Source organism: Engystomops pustulosus, chromosome 2 (assembly GCF_040894005.1).
Source record: "Engystomops pustulosus chromosome 2, aEngPut4.maternal, whole genome shotgun sequence".
Lineage (NCBI taxonomy): Eukaryota > Metazoa > Chordata > Amphibia > Anura > Leptodactylidae > Engystomops > Engystomops pustulosus.
Window position 1 is genome coordinate 103,390,124 of NC_092412.1, and position 24,791 is coordinate 103,414,914.

The 24,791-nt window shown below is 39.0% G+C and overlaps 1 protein-coding gene across 4 annotated transcripts in view; it reads right to left on the reverse strand.

Annotated features, from left to right (window-relative positions):
* Positions 1-4,222: 4,222 nt before the first annotated feature.
* Positions 4,223-24,791, reverse strand: part of GCC2 (GRIP and coiled-coil domain containing 2) — a 36,303-nt gene continuing 15,734 nt past the window's right edge. For all 4 annotated transcript variants that reach the window (XM_072135831.1, XM_072135832.1, XM_072135830.1 and 1 more), the window contains exons 8-23: positions 24,567-24,667; positions 23,974-24,072; positions 21,343-21,462; positions 19,490-19,654; positions 19,221-19,325; positions 18,612-18,774; positions 17,393-17,493; positions 17,224-17,301; positions 15,342-15,479; positions 14,129-14,250; positions 13,484-13,660; positions 12,603-12,820; positions 10,929-11,123; positions 8,775-8,920; positions 7,450-7,651; positions 4,223-7,187 (exon numbers count right to left, since the gene is read on the reverse strand). In XM_072135831.1, the coding sequence (XP_071991932.1) occupies positions 7,117-7,187; positions 7,450-7,651; positions 8,775-8,920; positions 10,929-11,123; positions 12,603-12,820; positions 13,484-13,660; positions 14,129-14,250; positions 15,342-15,479; positions 17,224-17,301; positions 17,393-17,493; positions 18,612-18,774; positions 19,221-19,325; positions 19,490-19,654; positions 21,343-21,462; positions 23,974-24,072; positions 24,567-24,667 (2,201 nt within the window). In that variant the 3' untranslated portion in view covers positions 4,223-7,116. The remainder of the gene's footprint in view (positions 7,188-7,449; positions 7,652-8,774; positions 8,921-10,928; positions 11,124-12,602; positions 12,821-13,483; positions 13,661-14,128; positions 14,251-15,341; positions 15,480-17,223; positions 17,302-17,392; positions 17,494-18,611; positions 18,775-19,220; positions 19,326-19,489; positions 19,655-21,342; positions 21,463-23,973; positions 24,073-24,566; positions 24,668-24,791) is intronic.

Consider the following 24,791-nt stretch of genomic DNA (forward strand, 5'->3'; position numbering starts at 1 on the left):
GGGAGAACACAGATTGGGATAATAAAGAGAAAGTTGAAATTTCATGCAATTAGCGAGAGTGATAGGCCTGCCAAAAGACAGGGGTTTTAAGAGCACAGTTAAAACTTTGGAGGTTGGCTATTAGTCCGATAGTCCAGAGAAGGGCATTCCAGAGAATTGGTGCAGCTTGTGTGAAGTCCTCAAGACATGAGTGAGAGAGGTTCCAATTAAGGTATAGAATAATCTAATATCACTGGCAAGTCTGAAGAGCATGGGTTGGGCAATAGACTGAGATAAGAGAGGAGAGGTAGAGATGTGCAGCAATATTCAGAGCTTTGTGGATGAGGGTGATTATTTAAATCAGTATGCGGAAATAGACAGGCAACCAGTACAATGACTGTCACAGAAGCATCCGTGTAGCTTTTCGTCTGAAAGACAAGCCTGGCTACTGCATTAAGAATAGATTGGAGAGGAGAGCGGTTTAGTGAGTGTAAGACAGAATGGTAGGGAGTTGCAGTAGTCTAGTTGAGAGTGAATCAGTTCATCAATTAGCATTTTAGAAGTTTCAACTGTAGAGATGTTTCTGAGATGCATGCAGCAAGAGCAATTAAGAGATTGAATATACAGTGCAAAGCATAGAGCACAACCCCAAGATAGCGGATCTGCTGCTTTATGGTGACGGTCGGGTTGATTAATAGATGGTGAAACAACAAGAAGTTCAGTCTTAGAAAGATTAAGTTTTAAGAAGAGAGAAGACATGATGGCATGTCGTTCTGAAATAGAGCAGGGGTGATGCTACTTGCAGAAGTATATAATTGGGTGTCATCAGCATAGAAATGATACTGGAAACCCAATCTGCTGATGGTTTTTAAAATGGGGGCAGTGTAGGAGGGAAAAAGAGAAGAGGACCTAGGGCTGAGCCCTGAGGAATCCCGACACTGAGAGGAAGATGAGAAGAGAAAGAGTCAGAAAAGGAGACACTGAAAGTGCGGTCAGAGAGATAGGAAGAAAACCAATAGAGTGCAGTGTCCTTCAGGCCAATAGAGCGAAGCCTCCTGAGGAGAAGCTGTTGTCCACAGTATTAAATACTGCTGAGAGAGCCATAAGAATGAGGAGAGAATAGTTACCTTCAGACATAGCAGCAAGGAGATCATTGGAGACTTTAGAAAGAGCCGTTTCAGTGGAATGTATGGTCCGAAAACCAGACAGGGTTTTAGCTGGAGGGAGTTCTGAGAGATAGCGGGTTAGTCAAGAATAGAACAGGTGTTACAGGAGTTTGGAGATTAAAGGAAGATTATAGACTGGTCGGTAGTTGACAGCACTGGACGGGTGCAGAGAAGGTTTCTAGTAATGGGGTAACAGCAGCATACTTGAAAGAAAAGGGAACAACACCAGAAGAGACAGAGGTATTGAAGATTTTAGTGAGGTGAGAAGCAACTGCCGGGGGGGGGGGGGGGGGGAGCTATTTTAGATGTGAGGGGAGATGTGAGTAAAAGATTGGGGGAAGGTTGAGGTTGAGGTGAGGAGAGAGACAGAAAGTTCTGTGGGAGTCATCTGTTACATACACCGAAAGAGCTCCACTGTGAACAGGGAGCAGCAGCCCCTTCCCTTCCCAGGAGTCCATAGATTTGTTTTTTATCTGTCGGATTCACAGGGTTTATTAGCACAGGCAGAGGAAGCAGCTACTTCAGCACTGAGATAATCTGAGGGGTATAGCAAAAAAACTGCTGGATATAGGTCACAAAGATAATAGGAAAAGTTGTCCTACATCTCAAGAGCTATTGATTTGTGGGGAAAAATACCTATTCAGTTGTTCTTTAAAGGAAAGCTACCACTTAGGTAGTCATGATTTTAACTATTTATACTTCATCTAGTAATTTTGCACACCTAAATTCTTTCATTTACTCCCACCCATCTTCTCCAGAGCCGGTGACATCATCCGGCTCTTGGGAAGTCTTACACATGCGCAGTGTACATCCCCATCAAGCAGCCGCATTTGCTGGGTGGGAGAAAGTGGGAGTACTTGAAAGAATTGAGGTGTGCATAATTGCTAGATGAATTATGAATTAGCATACTTTTGAAAGTAGTTTTTCTCCAGGATGCTGCTAAAGCTTAATAACATATTTCTTTACATAGTACTAAAGCCCACCCTGCAAGTATAAATAGTTAAAATCATGAGTACCCTATAAGGTACTGCAATACTACATTAGGACCCGCATCTATCATCTACTTATGACAGGTCATGAATAGTTAAGATGGGAATACCTCATTAAAATTTTAATTCACTGGTTTTACACGGCAAAACTATGCGTTTTTCCTAATGTATTAAAGGAAAACTAAACATTACCTAAACATTACACCAGTTCACATGGTGATCAACGAGTTCCTGTATGCTCCATTAAATAACTTAAAAGCTGCTTTATCATGTGGGTGTCTGTATTGTAACTATGTTGGGATCTCTTCCAAGTACAATGTTACCTTTTGATTAACAGGGTGCAGAAATCAGACTTTGACCTCAAAAGCCAGCAGACTGGTTTGATATGTAGATAGGAATAGGAAACATAAAACTGACAAAGATACAGTTGTAAGAAAGAGTATCAACAGCTTTTTAAAGCGGATCTATATTTTATTCCAATCAAATGTCAGATTTTTGTAACTAACACCTTGGTAACATGGGACATTCATTAAACGGGTGCAGAAATATTTATCCCCTATCCACAGGGGATCAACTGTTGGACCCTCTTTCCTCAGTCATCAGAATAGGAGATTGGGATAAATAACATTTGTTTTTTTAGATTTGCAAACAGTAAAAAAAAGAATCAAAGGAAAAAGAAAATACATTGCATTTTTTTTCCACAACAGAGCTACATAACATGAATAATGTCATTAAATTCAAACACTTTTATAATTTTTTTTTTTGTTTTGTTAAGGTATAAACATTTCACACAAAGTTTGAAGTAAATTGCAGTAAAAACTGTAAATCATGTATTTACCTGCAGAATAAGTTTAATGGTTCTAGTTAGAAAATACAAAATCTAAGGGCAGAATTGTATTTAATATTCATTTCCACTCCCAGAAGATGTTAAAATGTTCTCAATGTATTACATAGACTATTAAATGGTGTCATTAGAAAAATGTATATGTCATTTCACAAAAATATAAAACAAGCCCCTATAGGGCAATGTTTACACAAAATTAAAAAGTGTTTTGGCTTTTTAGAGATGAAGATGACAAAATTACAAGAGTCTTGCAGGAGCAGATGGTAAGAAAAGTTAAAAACCTGTCATGTAAATTAACCCACCCAAAATAAATACTTCATTAAAAGCCATAATTAAAAAGCATTGCCCTTATCCCTAAATTATTCCTTACCATGGCTGCAAGGTTAACAAAATCAGTTTTGTGAGTCCAATGAGGCACGGCATATTCACTAGTTACTGCATTGCCCACCCTCCTTGTTCCTGATTGACAGGTCTTAGGGCTCATTCACATGGCCGTCAGTGGGGACGTACATGCGGCCGCAAATTTGTGGTTGCATGTACGTCCCCATAGACGGCAATAGCGGGGCGGCGCACATACGGTGCCCATACAGGCCGCACACCGCAAAAAGATAGAATATGCTCTATCTTTCGGTGTGTGTGGCTGTGCGCCGCTATTCTCTATGGAGGGAGGAGGGGTCACCTCCTCCTCTCCAGCACACGGCAGTATGCCCGCATGGCGGGCATACCGCGTGTGAATATACCCTTACTGCCACAGAACATGCTGCTATGTGGAACATTGAGAGAGCTCTAATACATCATCATTGGGCACTTAATGTCATGTGACCAGGGTGAAGTCATCCAAGGTCGTTTAACTCCGTTACATTTGCAAACTCTTCCCCATGTATTTATCTTATCACATGAAATCACCGCAACATGCATTGGGAATGGAGAGGAGAAGTCCATGGGGGCGTCCAGTGATTAAGCCATGATACTGCCATGTGACCAGATACATACATGGGGTAGACGTTGAAAACTATTTTTAGCTAAAAGAAAGGTTTCAGTTAGTTAATAGGGCTCTATGGAAACCTGTCACTATCTGTATTTGTCAAAATATGGTGATAGGTTCCCTTTAATTACACTTTCAAACAGCTCCGTTCCTACGGAAATGCCATAAAACACAAGATCAGCCATTCAGGATGTGGAGAGAAATCAGATTATACACATGAGAAGTGTATGATCCTACAAATGAAGAGAATAGGAACTGATGAGGAATCAAAGTGTCTTTAATACAAGAGATATTACAGTGTGCCGGAATCACAATTTTTATTCACAGTTTTCTTAGCTTCAGAAAGATATCACATTGGTATTTTACGATTCTGTGCATTTCTAAAAAAGACTTCTTGGACCTCTAGCTGAACCTCGCTTCCCGAGCTATAACAAGGGTATGCTCTTTCGTGTACAAGAATTCTTTACATACTTCAATACAATCAACATTTTATATAAGCTTTATATATCCCAATTAGCCCAATTAGTCAGTTGTGTGTGTTCTGGTTTGTTTTTTGAATATACTCGTATACATAACATCAATCTGATTTATCTGCAGATAAACAGAGATCTCCACCTTTGAGATAATCAGATGAAGCCTCTCACAGAAGGAAAAAAAACATCCATTCATTCCATCCAGACACAATACATTTATTCAAATTACCTTCATCACCCAAATAGAAAATCAAAGAGTAGAAAAATCTATTGATCCTTCTCAGCATGCGGACAACATAGGGGGAGATTTAACAGAAGTGTCTGAAGTACAGTAAAACGGATCTAGCTGCCCATGGCAACCAATCAGTGTTCAAGCTTTAATTATATAAACAGCTGTGGGAAAATGAAAGATGATCTCTGATTGGTTTTCATGAGCAACTAGAGCAGTTCTACTCTTGGACACTTATGATAAATCTCCCCATCAATATTTCTGTGCCAATATAGTTTTCATTATTTTCTGAATGCAGATCTGGAGAAAAGCTGCAATACTTGGAGGAGTAATATTACCATGACTGTACATGCACTACATCTATTACTGACAAAAGTATAAACCGTCTTATGTTGATAAAGTTAGTCATTTCCCATAAAAGCACATTCTTGAACATTAAGAAGACAAAAAAAAAAGCTGTTTTAGAAAGTGTTGTTGCAGCCTTGAAAAACAGTGTCATCATACCTTCCTGTGTGTTGTAAGAAGCAGTAAGGCAGTGAAAATAAATCCTTATTTCAGGATTGTAGCTGGATTTGGTGCACCGGGAGAGTGTTCTTATACTGCAGTGCTGTAAGTATCTGCATTGTTCAGCTTCAAAGAGGGGAGGGGCCGTGGAGCAGTTCAGTGCAGAGCAGTACAAGGACATTACCCTTGTGCTCCAAGTCCAGCTACAATCCTGAAATATAAATAAATTTTTTCACACCGCACATAAAAATCATGGTTTCACAGATTTCCAGGGCTTCTATCTATCTAACCATGCCTGCAGCTTTGTATGATCTAAACTGCTGGTAGACAAAAGGGGAATTACCAAATCAAACATTTAGATCACATCTTAGAGGCAAATGTATACATGGCCAACTCTTCATTTGAGAGTGGTGGGTGACCCCGGGCCCACATTCTGGAGAGAGGTGGGACATGCATCTGTACGAACAGCTATTCTGTGGATTTGCCATAAATTTCTACGACAGAAAAGCCAATTTAAGCAACTCATAATAGGAAGACTAAAGTGAATAATTTAATGAAAATGTCTAATAATAAAATAACCTCAATGTGCAGCTATATATTTCTGCAGCACTTCCCATGCAAATTTTTCTTCACATGGGAGAGAGTACAAACATCCGCCGTCTACATTTCTATCACTACATTGGCTGCGATGTTTTGGTACCTAGTTTTAATTAATGTCAATGTCAAGTCAATAGAGTAACATTAAATATTGCAACTTAGCATTAAGAGTAAAAATGACATCCCTCTCTTCCGCTACGCTTTCATTGCACAGTTTCAGCAGCTATTTACATTAGATTTCACATTTGTAAACAAAAAAACAAACAAACACAGACAAACAAAGGTTGTGCAGATCACCCCACTTAGCCTGCATTCACACTGCTGCAAGGGGAACGTATATACGGCCAATATACGTCCCCCATAGATGGCAATGGGCACACGGCGCCCTACGGGAGCGGTACGGTGCAGCACACGTGCGGCACCAACACACCGCTCCGTACTCCGGAAAAAGATTGGACATGTCCTATCTTTCTCCATAGTCCGGCGCAGTGCGCCATATGTTCCTATGAAGAGGGGCGGGATGAGCTGCGTTCACCTCCTCCTCCTCTCCCCGTGCGTTGCAGGTGCCCGCCGTGCTATGGTACGGCGGGCAACAGCAGTGTGAATGTAGCCTTATTGTAAGAAACTACCAAGCTGTAACTTAAATGTGCACATTTTTCACAATCAAAGATGTCTGTATTATCTTGTAATTAGACTTTGTACAAGACTATCAGAATTATCAAAGCTTAAATCACAAAAGCTGGAGTGATGACCACAAACATATGTAGGAACAAGAGTTGAACCTTGCAAAAATGCCTACCATTCTATACCAAGCTACAATGATTTCCAAGTTGCTCTCCAACAATAAGTGAACTACCCAGATGTCATTTATAACAATGGCGTGTTTAGGACCCCTTTCCCCATGTTTCAAATTAAACACTATCTTAAGATATACTAAAAAGGTACTCAAGTGCTCAATTATCACCCATATCCATTCTTTGGTTTCCATCGGAATATGCGGAGTAACACGAGACTTCTCTCTGCTGACTTAGAAAAATATCTGAAATTGAAGTAACTTGTACATGGCATTTACTTGCAATAAACCAGAAATATCATCTTTGATAAAGTAACTTATAAATTAAAAAAGTACAAAGTGAACAATTATCAGAAAGTGTGATGTGCACATTGATTTCCTTCAAAATATTAATCACTGAAAATTTAAATAGGCACTCAGTTTTTTTCTTGTTTGTGTAGACATGTAGGTTCCAGTTTTACAATCAAGGCTATTAAAAAAAAAAAAAACAGAAACAAAGGGGGAACTGATAGTGCAAATCTGGAAAGTTTGTAGTAGATCGATTGAGAACTTTAGAACTACCGAAGCCCCGACCAGCTGTGGAGGTAAGAGGCCCAACCAGGTGGCTGTGCTGCAGACTCTTCTTCCCCTACAAAAAAAATACATAAAAACATTACTACAATATTTTATTTTTGTGTGTAAAAATACTGATAAGCACAAAAATGGAAATTTATGAATATTAAAGTGCCAGCATCAAAATTAGAATGCATGGCAGGCAATAAATTGTGTCTAAAAAAGCATTTTAAATGACTTTTACAATAAATTATTAGCATCATAAAAAAAAAATATCTCCCCCATATTTCTCAAACATGTCAATGCAACACAGTGTATGTATTACAATAATATCCTACCCTGAGCAATGGCAAACAGTTTTCCTTTCTCTTCAGGACTTAGTTGCAACATAGTATCTATAACTGGAAGAAGGCGCTGTCGTTCACTGCCCGCCTTGAGAAAAATGAACTGCAACAGGACGTTTTTCAGATATTCCAAGTTTGCTACAGATTTTTCTCTTTCCTGATTCCTTTCTAGACGACGAATTTCATTCTTAAGGAGCTAAGACAAGAAAATGTGGTCACAAAAATGAAAATGACATACATGTAAATGACACAGACTGAACAATCTGTTTTCAAAACACAGCTACATGGCGAGGAGGATACTCAAAATGGGTGCAGGGAAGATCTAGGTAGTCACTGCAGCAAAAATGTGTGTTTAACGTAATATAGTAATACATGGTATCCGTTTAAAGGAAATCTACCATCAAAATCAAGCATGGATAAACCTGGGGCACTTACTCATAAACCCAGGTACTGTGATTGTGGACATCTTCTTAGATTTGTTATCCATGACCTTCCCTCTGAGATCAATTTTTAAAATTATACCAATGAGCTAGAAGGGCTCATGCTGCAGGTTCAGAGTCTGTTACACTGCCTGGCCCTCCCCTCTGCTCTCCAAGCACTTCAACTTCTCTCTGCCTAAAGTAATCTCACTGCAGCAGAAATTAGTGAAGTTTCAGCACACAGTGGGAGGGGGAAGTGCTCTGGCACAGTGTAACAGCCTGTGAAGCTACAGCACAAAGGGGCTCTGGAAACAACCACAGTAGCCCTTTAGGCTCATTAGCATAATTTTAAAAAGTTTATTTCTGAAGGATGGATGTCATGGATAACAAATATAAGAAGATTACCACAGTCACAGTGCCTGGATCCATGAGTTACTGTCCCTGGTTTATCATGCTTGATTTGTATAGTAGATTTCCTTTGAAAGTTGTCGGTGACCATGACCTACCTGGCTAGACCAGGATTTTATAACAGTTCTGGCTACTTCAGAACAGTAGAACACTTGAACAGTTCTATAATTGGAATCAGATTAGGAATTAACATTGATGGCCTATCCTTAGGAAATGAATGGGAGCCATAGCTGCAATTACAGCTTCTGCCCACTAAAGAGAACAGAGGTAAATGCTTACAGCCCTCTGCTGTGTTTATTAGGGCTGGACAGCTGATCACTGAAAAGGCCGAGCTCCCCCCACAATCAAACATAATTGCCTATTACTGAAAAGTCCCTTGGACGATAAGCAGATTAGCCAAGTTGCCATTTTTTGCTTTGCAGCATTAATGCCAGACTTTGGACAGAATCAGAATAAAATACATAGTTGTTATGAATTGATAAAGTGACGTACTGTTATTTGCTCCATGAGCATGGCGTTGGTTGCTTCTGTTTCATGTAAAAGACCACTCAGATGCTCTACGCTCTTTAATGTGGTGTTGAGCTTCTCTGTTAATTCTTCCTTAGAAAGTTCTGGTTGCCACTGGGTGATGTCTACAGCTACAAATAGGCACAAATAAGTTATATTATAAAAAAAGCATTAAACCATTAGATAAGGTAGTATTCAGAGCTGCCAGGCACAACAGTACACCAATCATGTAATGTTGTGTTCTCAAGTGTAATGTTGTGTTCTCAAGTACAATGTTATTTTCCAAAACTGGACTTTACACAGATTGTTGGAGAGGAGTCTATGGATCTTTCTTGTCTTGTCTTAATTACCATTTTAATAATAGCTATGATTTTGACTGTGTTTTTATCAAATATTTCAAAGATACTAATAATTGAATTGAATAATGGTAATGAGTTATCCCAGACAGCAAGAAAAAACGGTCTAAACATTGAACCTCAGAACTAAATGTGGTCAACACATTAAATAGATGTTTCCCAAACCATCCTATTGCCACCAACCATGAAAAACGTCCTATTGCCACGACCCTGCTTAATGTACTAGAATACTTAATGAAAACACCAGGAGCAAATTTCTAAGTTCCAATAGTGTGCAAGTGTACATGAAATTACCGTAGTCACAAATATAGAAAACTTATACAAACAAAATGATAAGCAATTGTATATTCATGTATACTTTATTTGAAATCTTGCCTATTTACTTATAATCAAAAATTACCTCCAAAGTCTTATCTTGGACTTGGAATAGAACAATGAAAAAAAATAAGAATCTCATCTTTCAAATCGCATCAGACTTGGGGTTCTGTGATCTATAGAACCAGACATATGGACAGTTAAATAAAAAGGCAGGTATTGTATTTTTACCTGTCAATCCGAAAAACCACATCCCTGTCAGTTTTATGATTGACATTTTTTAAATGAAATGCTATACTTTATTTACCGTATATATAATCGAGTATAAGCCGAGACCCCTAATTTAAAACACAAAAAACTGGAATAATCTATTGACTTGAGCATAAGCCGAGGATGGGTAATGCATTGGTCAAGGCCCACCTGGAGTACATGGCCTGCCAGCCCAACTCGGCTTATACTCGCGCATGTATACGGTATTTATACTTTAACTTATTATTGTCTCCACTAGAAAAGGTCTAAGGGAGAAGACACACATGGCGTTTTTAGGCCGTTTTTAGTTAGTGTGTTTTCAGATCGTTAAAAACGCATGCGTTTTTGACTGGTTTGAGCAATTATCTTAATTCAAACTGGTCAAAAACGCATGCGTTTTCAAAAAACGCATGCGTTTTTAACGATCTGAAAATGCACTAACTAAAAACGGCCCAAAAACGCCATGTGTGTCTTCACCCTAACCTGGCAGAGATTCCCTACACCAGCAGAGCTCCCATCAACAAATAATAAAAAGCCTGAGTCCCTTAGAGAAATATATAAAGACTGGAGTTTTTAACCAAGTATACAACTGCCTGTATCTCTGGTTATGTAGCTCTAAGAACCATAATTCTGATGCAATTTAATGAGAGTCTTATCTTCAAAAGAAATATTTATGAATGTACTTTGTGTACTTAGTATTCTAGCCTCTAAAAGTAATTTGTCTCAGACAAAAATGTGACTCTTCTCTGCTCATTTGCATATGAAATTGTGCTTATAAACCTATATAACCCTATATAAAATCACCTTCAAACAAAGTGTGCAGACAAACTCAACACAGGTGCCTGTATGCTCCACAATACTTTTTCAAAGGCCCAGAGGGCAGAAATGTCACAACACAGAAGTAATGTGTGGCACAATAATTGATTTGCATTACAACTTAGCAGTGCACAGTCTTGATCTCACATAGGACTATGGATTTGGATTTTGAAACTCAAGCACAAGGAATTTATAGAAGTGCTGACTGTAAAATCATTTAAAAAAATTAGTTATATTCTCTGTCATGTGCCTTGTAAATCTACTCAGGCTGATTGAAAGCTGGTAGTAGCCCTTCCCACTACATGCTATTGGTATACCCCTTCTGGGTTTTTAACAGTTTTGCACAAATGAAGCCTAAAAAGTAACAAACCCTAAGCGGCTGATAAATATCCCCAATATTTACCGGTTTTCAATTCAGGAGAGGTGAGGAGCTGTTCTAAAGTTGCTACATGTGTGCTGGCAGAGGACACAGATTCATTATCCGTGGTTTCCATTCCTTCTCCTTCCTCCCTGGCACTTGAATATAAATCCAGGATATGAAGATCAGCTGGTCTCCTTTCCCGTGAGCTTTTCAGAGGCTGCTGGGTACCTGAGGGACCTAAGGGAAAGAAAATAAAAAATAATGCAGGAATGTATCGCTAATAATAATGAACACATGAGAATGTAGGGAAGGGAAATGCATTTCCTTCCTACACCCCTCCTCTGCATTTTAGGTGCAGAATACACAAACGCCACATTAGGGGTGGTCTACCCTATTTTGTGAATAATTATCTGACTGCTGGGGATTTGACCACTTGGACCCTCACAGTACACAAATATGGACATCACTATTCCAACCTTTATCTGTCCTCCAGACATAAGCATGTGTCCCACTGCTCAACATGCATCTTGTGGACATTTTTTAACCGCATCAATAGGGGTCACATTGGTTGGATTCCCAGCTATCAGAAACTGCAAGATAACAGAATCTTAGAAGGAAAAAGGCCACCTATGAAAATGTTCTACTAGCAGATGTTATTTATGGCACTCTAAGCTATTCTATCTGGAGCACAAGTTATCATGTGATAGCGACATGTCGGAAACATTGTGCATTTACTTGTTAGGCTAGTTTTACACTGCCGTATGCTTGCCCAGACGAGCATATGGCAGCACGCTGGAGAGGAGCTGCTCACCCCTCCCCTGTCCATAGCGAGGCATGGCACCCGGCCGTTAACATGGGAAAACATAGAGCATGCTCCATCTTATCCATGTGCACGTTACGGTGCCGTGTGTGCCCACTGTACTGCTGCCGGGTGCAATAGCCTACTATGGGGAAGTATATTCGAACCACAATGTGAAAGCAGCCTAATCTGCATAACCAAAATCATGTTTGTTCTCATTTGTCTCCCACACAGGTTCCAGCTGAATACATGTTACAAGAATAATCAATTAACACACTGTAATGACAAGCTAAGGCCGCATGCACACGTCAACTGCATGGAGAGGAGGAGGGGTGACCCCTCCCCTCTCCATTGGAATGCTTGATGTAATAGTTCATGTACCATATTGCTCCCTGCGCCCATTGCAGTCTATGAGGGACACATGTACGGCCACAAGCTTGCAGTCTACATACCTCTCCCTACGGTCATGTGTATGTAGCCTTAGAATTCTCTTTGCGACAATACAGAAAATAAAACATGGAGAAGAAGATTAATTAATAGATTTACACCATTTCAATGGTAGGGACTTCATGGGATTATTGAGTCCACTGAGGCGGATGAAGTGTCTTCATTCTGCCGTACACAATACTTTTTGAATCTTATAGCTTTGTATCTTTCACTTGAAGACTGAGGTTGAACAATGCAGCAATCGTCAAGGAGCCATTCCCCCTTATAAAAGGTGCCAAACGTTAGAACCCCAATGTCCTTTTAGGAACCAATTTATCAAAATTTGGCTAATTTAAAGCTTCTTGGTGATCATGCATCTCAGTTATTCTACTTTACAATCATTAAGTACACTATAGTTCCTTCAATCTGGCATCAATGCTACTCCATAGATGGAATTAATACGAGCTATCAGTATTTTGTTTGAAACCTACTTGTAAGAGCAATTTCATTTTTAACTTGGAAAAGTTGCGCTTCCACTTTAGTCAGCTGCTGCTGTAACGTCTCCACAGTCTTTCTATGGTCATCCTGCAAATGTCTCACTTGGTCCCTGAAGCTGTTCCTCTGGGCCTCATTTTGGGCACTCAGCTGGCTGACCACTTGAGAATGCTCAGTCTTTAGGACCATGTTCTCTGACTGCAGTGTGCACAGTCTGAAAAACAGAAGTCATGTTAGAGAAAGTGCCTAGAGAGAGGATTAAGCCTAAAATTACAAAAAGTACAGAAAATGAGTAGTCTCAACTTAGCTCACACAGTAAAATGGCCTTGTAAGAGAGTGGCTCAAAAAGAACACATGTTATAGCATATCTGTATCACAGTTATCTATTCTTATTATAGAATTATATATATTATATTGTCTAATGAGATATGACAGTCTTTGTGTAGGGGACATGCACCTTTGATATCACCACATGCTTGCAGAAGCGGCCTTTAATGGCAAAGTCTCCATAATGAGTCTTCTTACTTCCCTAGCCTACATTACATATGTAACAGTGGTATCAGGGAGGCAATGTGGATATATGCAAAACAACTTTACTGAACAATAGTGAAATCTTCACACGAAGACCCCAAAGGCCCCAATGGGGACCTGTGTCCCATACAAAGGCCACCAATGAATATTATTTTGACATGCAATAATAGAGCTGTAAATAATATTAATAAAAATAATAATAATAATCTTTATTTATATAGCGCACACTGATTACACAGCGCTGCACAGACTTCGCCAAATCGGTTGAAAATAAAAACAAATGGAAACTATGGAGCTCAACAGAACAGTAACTAAAACAAAAACGTTTTGTAAAAGAAAGACTTACTTTTCCCTCAGTTCTGCCTCTTTTGTAACAGTCTCCTGCAACATCTTATTATGTCTCTCCAGCAGCAGGTCATGGTCTGACTGCAGGGTCTGTAGCTCCGCTGTGTTCATCTGCAATGAGTGCTGGGTCTCCTGGAGCTTGGTTTTCACTTGATCCAGCATGGCCTGCAGGTGCTCCCTGAAGGAGATTGTGTGAAGTAGAGGATAAATGCATGTGGAGACACAGGCTGCTGCAGATGCCCCTCCCACAGGACTAACTACATACTGCTGGTCGGGAACCAGGTAATGTGAAAAACTATTATACACTACTGAAATGATTCAGAATGCTGACAAAGGCATTCTTAAAATCAGCATAGCAAACGCTATTGGAACCTGTCATTAGCTAATCATAACATTCCTGGCCACAAGTTCACTTTAAGCCTACTTTTATTTTTTAGACATTAAGCTGAGCCTTTCCTCTTTTTCTCTACTCAGTTTTGAGACTGATATACTTCCATTCATATGGATGTCCTGATCCTTGAAGTTAAAAAATAGAAAGAATGTGAACTAGTAATGGATATTCAACTAATACCAAAAATCTGTGTTTTGGACCAAGAGTCCTCAGCAGTGTAAAATGCAATGAATCAGAAGACGAGAGATCAGGTACCTTTCTTTTTTGAAGGCCTCTTGTTCAGCTTGGGATGCAGATTTATTCTTTTGTTGTTTTAACACATTATGAACGCGGACTTTATAGCTCTCAAATTCAGCAGTAACTGCAGCCTGTTCAGCCTGAGACATAAATGGATGTATTGGTACTTTGTCATTACTCTTTTTCTAACCATCCTAATAAGACTAGCCCCAAACCTCTACAACCACAATCTGCACACAGAGAAATCTAAGCTGTATCAGTGGCCCTTACAAGTTTATGGTGCAGAATGGATTCCTCATCATGGATGATTTGCTCTGTGCCTAACTGGCCTATTTGACCTGTTATTCCAATGGATTACTGTGCCATGTATTGTGCTCATATCTTCACAGTTCAATAGCAGTGAATGAATGGGATGTATAATAATGTGTCTTGGTAGGAGTTCATATTCTTACAGATGGGAGTGGAAGACAGGAAGTGTCACTGGTTCAAACAAAGCCCCATACAACAGGAAGCAGAAGGTCAATGGGTAACAGATGTGAGCAGTGGGAAACAGCAAGCACAACTTGCTTAATTCAGCGCGCCAGGCCGAGTGCCAGCGGAAAAGAATACTTCTAGTTATATGCACCATCTTAAAATGATTTGTTTATTTTCTTAGGATGCTGCATTGTGCCATTCATTTGTTCTTCTCAAAAATTATGAATAAATTGCTAACCTAATGTTCTGTGTAAATACAGAAATATTAAAATGCAACAGTTTTAATGATCTTTTCCCCTGTATCTGTAATTAAAAAAAAAAATGGAAAAAAAATATAGTAGAAAGCAGGGGGAGAGGAATAGATTTCTTAAATTTCATGGAATATAATAATACATAACAAAATTTGATTTGTAATAACTCCTGGCCTTTGTTATGATGGTGGTGGCACGTTATCTCTACAGCAGGTCAACGATTTGAGCAGTAAAGTTCCATACTCAAGCACTGGCTTCATGCCTCAAGGATGCAAGACATCATGTCAAAGGACGTCATTGCACAGCTGATGATAGGGACACATGCACCCAAATTCACAGAACAGACCGGGACCCCTGCTACAGGTACTCTGCCAAGGGTGCTATGCTGAAGGTGTTAGGCAAAACAACCAAGACGCATTCTCTTTATAAATCTAGATCCACATAACCAGGTTTTCCTTATATGTAGGTCTTTTCCCATGGGTTTTATTATATACAGAGCCTCATACCTTTGCAGCAGTGCACTCCTCTTGGAGAGAGAGTAGTTTTTGTTGGTATGTATTAGCTGCGCGTTGATGCTGCTCTGTAAGTGCCCGAAGTTGCTCTTGAACCTTATGTTTCTCAGATGTAAGTTCAGCAACTTGAATCTAAGAGAAAATGTAAAATGAGGGAAAAAGTAAAGAATGTGCAATAAATACTATAACAGAAGATATGTGCTTCACATCTAGAAATACTGATCATCATCTTGACAATTTTATGAACAATAATAATTTTTTATGTAGCACCATCATAATCCACACTGCTTTACAGATCATATGACTATACATCTCACCTTCCCACCAGTTTATTGTGTTAACTAATAATAATAGTAACTCCTGCAAAGAACTTGCCAAATCGGTCCCTGTCCCCAAACTACTAGTATGTTTTGGAGTGTGGGAGGAAACCCACGCAAACACGGAGAGAACATGCAAACTCTTTGCAGAGGTTGACCCTGGGACTTGGACCGAGCTCCCCAGCGCTGCAAGGCTGTAATGCTAACCACTAAGCCACTGTGCTGCCTTTTTAGTCTGTTTCTACAGAGGCTACTGCAATGGCCAGTATCTAGCATCATGAAGCCAAGTGGAGGCAACATAAGCGCCGCAGCCTCTGTATACAGGAAGCTGTGGTGAGAGGAGCTGCTGTGTAGGACTGGAGAAGAGAGGTACAAGTTATTTTTTTGTTTCATACCAGCCCTTTCTAAGAATTTTTTTTACTCTGGACAACAACTAACTCAATTTTTTGAAAGGAGAAAGCGATGCATCAAATGACAAATATCAAAACACAATCTTTATTCAATTGTTATATACAGCAACAACACAGAACTCCTTTCACTTTTTCATTTCCATTTCTCTCTCAATTGTCACAACATTTGTCTGTTGAGATGTACAAGGGATTGTTTTTCTGTGGGACATGTTGTACATTAATGGCACAATTTATTATTTCATACAATGTACTTGGAAGCTGAAATAAATTCCAAATGTAAAAATGATAAATGAAAAATACCTGGCTGCACTTTCAGGGGCTCTGTTTTATGGTTTTTACCTTTCTTTGGTTCAGTACGATCACGAAAATATTTATATAGTTTTTAATATGTTTTGATAATGTTATATTTGTTTGTGTTATGGAGAAAGGGGTCATTTAAACATTTTGGAACCATTTTTTATGATTTATTTAGGCGTTTTATCATTCTGGAAGAGCTATGGGTGCTTAAAAAAACAACAACCTTTTTTTAACCTTTAAGGGGTGCCACTGAATTCAATGCAGTTGGACTGGAAGTGTTATGTCCGTCTTCCCATTAAACCGTGGATTCAGCAGGCACATGCAGTTTATTCACATGTGACCACTGAAGGCACATTGTATGTGACTTCAGCACTCCTGGTCTGAACCAAAGTGCCAATATGAACAGGTCTCGGTCATTAAGATCCGCTGTAACAGGTTCACAATGATGTACCTCTATCAACATTACACAGAAAACTAACTGCTAGAAGAGCCACACTATGATGCTACCTACTGCTTTCCTATCATAAGGTTACTTCAGCAGCTGCTACCCTGCGGCTGACTTGTGATGATGTACCAACCCCAAATAAAGGCAGAATCAGACATCCCCCATTCACTCCCCCATTAATTCTTACAGCCTTTCAGGCCATTTAAATACAGTGTTCAAGGTTCTGTATTTTTGGTTGATTCGGCATGACAAAAGAAGGACATCATTGTGATCCTGTCACCATAAGTGGTGGCGGTTTGTAACCATAAATACACAAGACTTCAACACTGGTGTAGAACAGAAAAAAATATACAAAATATGCAATTTCTTAGCCATAAGAGGACATTACGACTAGTTTACATTTTTACCTTATAAGCTTCCACATGTTGCTGACTTGCCTCCAGTTCTCCTTTTAGGGAGGCTTGTAGTATCAGATGATCTGACTCCTTGAACAAAAAGTAAAATGAGTATTAATATTACAGGAGATATACCAGTAAAACTATTTGGAGAGGTTGTGACATTACTGTGTGCACTTACTATCTGCTTAGAATCAGCAAGTTCTTTCTTAGTCTTAACCAGCAATTGCTTCATCTTCGTACTGCGCTCCTCTTGCTGTTCCAAGGTTGCCTGAAGAGATGCTGGTTAAAGAAATACAATAGATGAGAAATTAAACTTATATAGTTAGACTAAATGTCTCCAACTAATGTCATCCTTTGCACCCCTAACCTAAAAGAAAAGCATTTAGAGGTGCCAGGTGAAAAAGTTGCAGTTTTGTACAAAATTAAGCATGCCAGGCTATAGAGGTGGCAGTTAAAATAGCTGCAGTTTTGAACAGAATTAAGCATGCCAGGCAATAGTATAGAGGCCCCAGGTAAAATAGTTGCAGTCTTCCACTGAATTAAGCATGCTAGTCTATAGAGGTAGGGAAGAAAGTTCTCCTTACGGAGACTGCCAATTAAAGCCACAGTGTAGGTGTGTGAAGTCTCAAAGCCATTGATGCTCCACTAGAGGATTCTGGGAAAATATGCAAATACTTTTCCAGGATGGGGTGAGGAAAACCGTGCCTCTATTAGCTACTGAGTAAGGCAGCTCCCTTGAAATCAAGCAAGACCTACAAAAAAGTCTTGACATGATGCGGGATTAAAACCAAACTAGTATTTCTATTCCAGAAAGTAGAGGTTGCCAAGTGAAATAGCTGCAGTTTTGTACAGAATTTAACATGCCAGGCTATAGAGGTGCCAGGTAAAATTGGTGCAGTTTTGTATAGAATTAAGCATGCCAGTCTATAGGAGGTCTTAGTCTGCATGCACACAAATGCATGCCCGCCGGGCCACAGCCAAGCAGGCATACGCCCGGAGTCATGGAGAGGATGAGGGGTGTCCCGCCCCCTCTTCATAGCACTGAACGGTGTACGGGCCGCAACACGAGGAAAGATAGGACATGTTTTATCTCTTCCCGACATGTGGCCAATGCCGTCTATGGGGGACCGCCTTAGGTGAATAGATACAGTCCACAACAAATAGCTACTGAATGAGTATTGTCTGGAAAGAAAGGCAAAGAACAGCATACAATCCACGATAGGAGACTTCATACAGAAATCATTAATAGAGCCATTAGCGCAGACAAGCTTTACATATAATATGTGAAGGCCAGAGTGTAATTGTATACAGGGTATAGAGGGTGGGATGTCATAACAGGATGTCATTATATTGAATGTAAGCAGGTCACACAGAATATAAAGAATATGCCTTCTTACATATTTCTTGTTGAAGAATTTCCTGTTGTTGCTTCTGCACACGGGCCTCCTGCTCCAGGTCCTCCAGCTGGATGTTCTTGTTGGTGATCTTTTGGTTGAGCTCTTTCACCAAGCGTTCATAGTCAGCAATTTCCATGTCCATCAGTGTGCTCTTCTGTGCATCCTGGAGTAAACGCAGAAATAAATTCTTATAAATCCACTTACAGAAAAGTTATTCCTTCATAACATTTCACTACAATGCGTTCCACATCCCCAGTGATTCCTGTCCAAATATGCTGATGCAATGTACAAACCAATTACAAAGGAGGGATATTTCTTATCCTCATGCATTTACACACAATTCGTATCTTCCCTATGTCCACATTGTTATTGCTTCCTTCTCCCTCCCACAGTTCTCATCATAGTATTTACCTTTTACATCAAAATTATTTTATATTCTGGGGTATCTACAAGGGCTACCCTATTGACTATTACACAATTCTAGTTCTGTAATTTCTGTAAATGCCAGATTTGCATTATTCTAATCATGTCTAATTGAGGAAGTTTTTATTTATTTGAGAATATTAAAGATAAAGAAACTCTACTACTTGTGAAGGCAGTGGGAAGTACCTTTCTCACAAGTTCAAAGTCTTGAGAGACTTTCTGAAGCAGTTTTTTCTCTTTCTCCAGCTGCAGTTGAAGCTCTTCAATCTGTTTCAGGGTACAGTTATGATCCTGAAAGTAGAGATACAATATAGTTTTTAATCAAGCTTCTGACATTGCTTTTCGTAAATTAATCTCAGTTCTAAGGTATATTACATATCACCTTATCATAAACTTAACACTTGGCCTCACCATTCCCTCTATAGATACCAAACCACATTTGTGTGCAACTTTACCTTTACTTTCTGTTCTCGTATTAACCTTTCAGCTTCCAGATCCTTCTCTAATGCAGCTTTAGTTTTCTGAGTTTCCAGTATCTGAACTTCAAGTAACTTGTTGTTGGACTGCAAAGTTTCACACCGTGTCACTAGATCTTCATGGACAGAGTTCATCTTTTCTTGCTAAAATACAATGGCAATTTAATTACATATTTATGTCCCTGGATATCTGACCAACCTGTACTGCACAAAGTGTTAATATATTTGTAAGGCACAGTTCACACACAGTTAGACCTTTGTTACCGTTTTCTGTCACAAAAACAAAAATTAACATAAAGGAGGTCTAATGGATCCTTAGAAATGTCCATTTTTTTCAATGGACTTTTAATGGCTTCTGTTAGTGTCTGTTTGCACCACTTTCATTACATGAGATTGAAAAAATAGTGTTGCAGCTACCACCAATTGTTTGCTGTTAGCAGGAATAGTCATACAATAAGTAAACACTGCTGGCTATGGTTCTCCTCATCTATACATGCTGCCGCAGGGCAATGTCTCTGACTCAGGTGACCACAACTCAAATGACTTTTCTCATGGTAGGACTATGCAGCCCATTTTAAATCTCAGTTTTAACGGTTTGTAATACTGAACAATAATCTTTTCACATATTTGACTCCTCTTAACCTTTGTAATTTTTTTAACTACTTATAAGAGGGGCCACTTCTGCTTCTATACCCAAGACCCAGACAAAAGTATAGCCAAATTACACAAGGCGGCTCTGTGAAATGTAGGCTTAGGTATTTGTGGCTGGATTGCTTCCAAACTGTTACAATATTTTAGAATAGGATAATCACATGATAAAAATGAAACTTTCCAAATGTATTCTTGTTTAAGACTAATGCAATTTAGCCGACTCTGGGGGGCTATTTTTCTTTGTTACTGTATTTTGCTTAATGATTCATGGTTTGAATAATGGCCTGGCCAACTTTGTACATGTCTCCTTATAACGTACTGTAATGAAAGTTTTTGTATGTAATTGTTTATAAAATCAATAAAAACAAGTTTGATTATGACTAATGCAATTTACTTTTTCATGGTAACAGCCACATTATTGTGCCAGAATTAAAAGAGGAAGCCACTAATATCAAACATTAACTGTCAGGGTCACTTATGAACTGATGGTTTAGTGTCACCCTTTACCAAGTCCCTCCATAGGAGAAAAAAAAAAAAAAGTATACTCACCTAGAGATGGGTGCGATGAAGCACATTGGACCCACCTCATGTGCTCCATCAGCCTCAGCAGTAATTCAAAGAAGCCAGAGCAGTACACACAGGCTTCACTGTGCAAGCGCTGCAACTACAGCACGTGCACAGTGAACACGGGGTTTAGTACGCCTTCACTGCACTGGAATGAGGAAAGTATAAATGGTTTTAATTTTAATAGCATCCACATAGTGAAACTCCAAACTTTAAAAATATGTTTGTTTTCCGTCAAACCACTTAAAGAGGACCTGATAGTACTTTAAAATTACAAATAAATTAAAAATGGGGTTTCCGTATACAATATGACATTGTACTAACACAATGAGAGTGTTATTACACAAGGGAGAGGTTATACTGGTCTTCAATTTATTCATTTTTCATGAGGAACAGCACAAGCGGTGGGTGGCATAAGAGCACTGGCTGCCATGTTGAAGAACATAACCCAGAAACCAGATTAGACCTTTCTCTGGCAGCACAGACTTTGGCAAAGGCTGTGGGTTACCATGCAAAAATGTCAAAGGATTTGAAAAAAAAAAAAAAAAAAAAGAATTGTAAGCCCTCAACTATTACAAGTTGTGTATAATTCAAGGTACATTTTAAAAGGGATTCACCTCTACAGCAGCAGATCTCAGCTGACGTGACAGCTCTTCCAGCTGGTGCTCCACTGATCTGACTTTCTCCCTCTCAAGTTCCAGCAGCTCCACTTGTTTGTCATACTCGCCCAACAGATTCTACAAGAATATAGACAATAATTAATACTTGAAGGGGTTGCCCGGAGACTTAGAAACATGGCTGCTTTCTCTCAAAAACAATGCCACACCTGACCATGGTTTGTGCCGATATTAACATTCAGCTCTATTCACCTCTATACCGACACAAACCATGGCCAGGTGTGGTGCCGTTTTTGGAAAAATATCAATTCACACAAATTTTGCATTTCTGCAAACTAGAGGTCTTTTGCCCAAGTAAAATATAACTTTTATTAATGTTAGTCTGCAAAACTAAATCAACATACGGAACTGTGTTCAATTAGCATTGTACAAAATAACTATTAAAATTCTCTGTGGTGGGAATAGATTTCTGATACTATGGGAGAGGGAACAACACTCGAGAGAGTTGATGCTGATGTGTATTCACATTGGTGCGTTTTCACAGTTCTGCTAGCTGCTCCGATTATTCTTTATTTATAATATAGTTTAAAGTAGGACACTTGCCACTTCACAACGAACCCTATTAGCAGTTCTGTTGTTTCAGAGCGAAACGTTTGAGAATGAGTTTTGGCCAATTCGGTATAAGATTAACATACACTCATCATTGATAACTCCCTATATGTTGGGTAGCTGATTATGAGCACACATTACTCGCTCTGCAGTTCTTTACTCTAGGACAATAGGCTTGCAGTAATTTATTAGCCTGCTCGGCTTAAGATTTTACACACACACACATGTAATCGATTTATTTTTCTATACGTCGGATTCCTGATTGTGGGCACACACTACACTCTCTATTGTTCCTATACTTTCTCCATAGACACTCCTAGATCTAGATGCCGCTGCAGTTCAGTCATCTAGTCTACTTGGTTAGCTCTATACCTCAACACCACAAATTAAAATTCCAGACATTCAAACAGCCCCACTGACATGTTTCGCCATGAGATGGCGTCCTCAGGGGATAACGGGGCTGATCTAATACGCTAAACGTGTTTCCATCCTCTTTTAAAACTTTGTGTGGAGACTCCCTCAGTAGGTGTATGTTCGCGATTAGCCAGTCATCAGTGAGTATGCCTCCCCAATGTATCAGCTTGTTGACCAGCCTTCCTCTTCTCTAGATGCAAATGGTCCCTGCGGAGATTTATCATTTAGAATATTTTTTAGTCCGCCGTTACTATAGTTACGGCGGTGGTTGATAATAGTTGGCGCATGCGCTACGACTTAAAAACTGAGAGCCGATCAACTATTTATTTGATTCTGAATTTAGGGTTATTAATAAGAAACTATTCACAATAGCAGGCTAGTTAAGAGCTTTAGTTTTTTCGATAGGACCTATGTGGGCAATTTTCAGATGATTTGTATTGTGTCTATATTGACAGAACAGACACAAGATGTGCATACATAATTCCTGGCTTCTAGTCTCACAAGATGTGTGTAAATGCCTGATGAAGAAGACAGAGGATTAACTTCATAAGGTGAGTATGTATGCATCATGAAAGGAATATATGTATTGGCACTTTTCAGAAGTGTTTTAACAATGCCAATGATCTCTACCGCATTGGTCTCAATACTCGTTTAATGCTAAATTGGTTAATGACTTATCATAATCTGGAATCCTCTGGAATCTACCATATAATCCTAGTGAGTAAAGGGTCATATTAGGGTTATATTATGATGTTATAATAATAATTCCAATATTATAGTAAGATGATGGCTATATGATTACTAAAAAGGCATGATGTGATGAGGTATGGGATCGTCAATATATCACACTAAACAGTTATTGTCTAGTATTAGTCCTTCTATATGCGAACATCCAATAAGGTTCTACCCTTGAACCTTATTATTGGGATTTTAGAGTTGCATCTTGCTCCACTATATAATAGGTGTGAATTTGAAGCCTTCATTGAGTCCATGAGGGCTTAAACTTTTTAGTCGGTATATCCACCTTGCGTCTAACTGCATTAGTTGGCGATCTATATTTCCCTTTCTAGGGCCAGTTTTCAGAGTGGCAATCCCCAAGAGTTTAAGATATTCCATGTCACCATTATGTTTGAGTGGTACTAAGATGTGAGGAGATTCTTCTCCTAAATTCTTGTATTGGCTTGCACACATAGAGTTTAGGACAGCTACATTTTGCTACATAGACTAGATTTGTAATCTTGCAATTTATGAATTTTCTAATCTCATATAATTCATTGTCTGGAGGGTTTATGAAGGTTTTAATTTTTCAGACACACTTGCAAAATGTACAAGTACCACAGGGGAAAGACCGTTTTAGTCAGCTTTGCAGCCAGTTACTCCCCTTTGGCGTTTTTGGAAGAAAGCTGACATGTATTTTAGCCTCCGGACATCCACTTTAAGGAAGGAATGTTAGAAACTGAGTGACATGAACGTGTTAATCCATTGCAGAATGAATGTTTACAGCAGTTTCTACTTATTGAAGACAGACCAATCTGCAACCATACTATAAGTTTTTAATTTTATATCATTGTACGGTGAAATAACATAGCTAAAATATATATTTCATACCTGATAACTTTCTGCAGACTGAACAACATCCTTCATAGAAGAGGTTAGTTGCTGCTTTTCTGCCCTTACTCGCTCTAGCTCTTCTTTCACTGACTGGACCTTTAGGAAAATGGTAGAGAGACTACATTAACAGAAGATCAGAAGGGGTTTGGAAGCAATGCTTAACCTGGATTTCATTTTAATTAAAATAATATTCCACTATGAAGGAGAAAAAGAATACAATACTACAACATATTCAAAAAATATAGATCTAATCTCTAATGGGATATTTCTTACAGCCATAGATCAACCTGAAGAGGGCAGCTTGCCATGCAATCTAGCTCACAACTGAGCAGAATAAACAATGAAATATGGAAAACTGCTTACATAAGACAGTGTATAGTAGTGTGACAGATTGTACAACAGACCTGAAGTCATAAGAAAAAGTCCACTACCCATATACCTGTATACAGTACTTGCATAAACGTCAATATAGGAAAAAGAGAAATCATGAGGCATAGTTAGAGGGCATAGAAACAAATCTCTAAATATAAAGGAAGTCATAGTGGCATTGTTGGCACCCACGTACTAGTCTGTGGATACAGATTCATTACCTCCTTTCTATTGGCATCCAGCTCCTTCTTTGCTTTAACAGCAACTGCTTTAATCTTATTACACTTCTCTTCTTTTTCTTTACAATTTCGTTCTAGTTTTTCTGCATTAAGGGAACACAATTTTTATATGTTAAGTTTGCCAAATGTCAGACTCTAAGAAATTGGTAGCAGTGAAATGACCTAAATCACCAACTTCTGAATAAAACACATCACATTGAGATACAA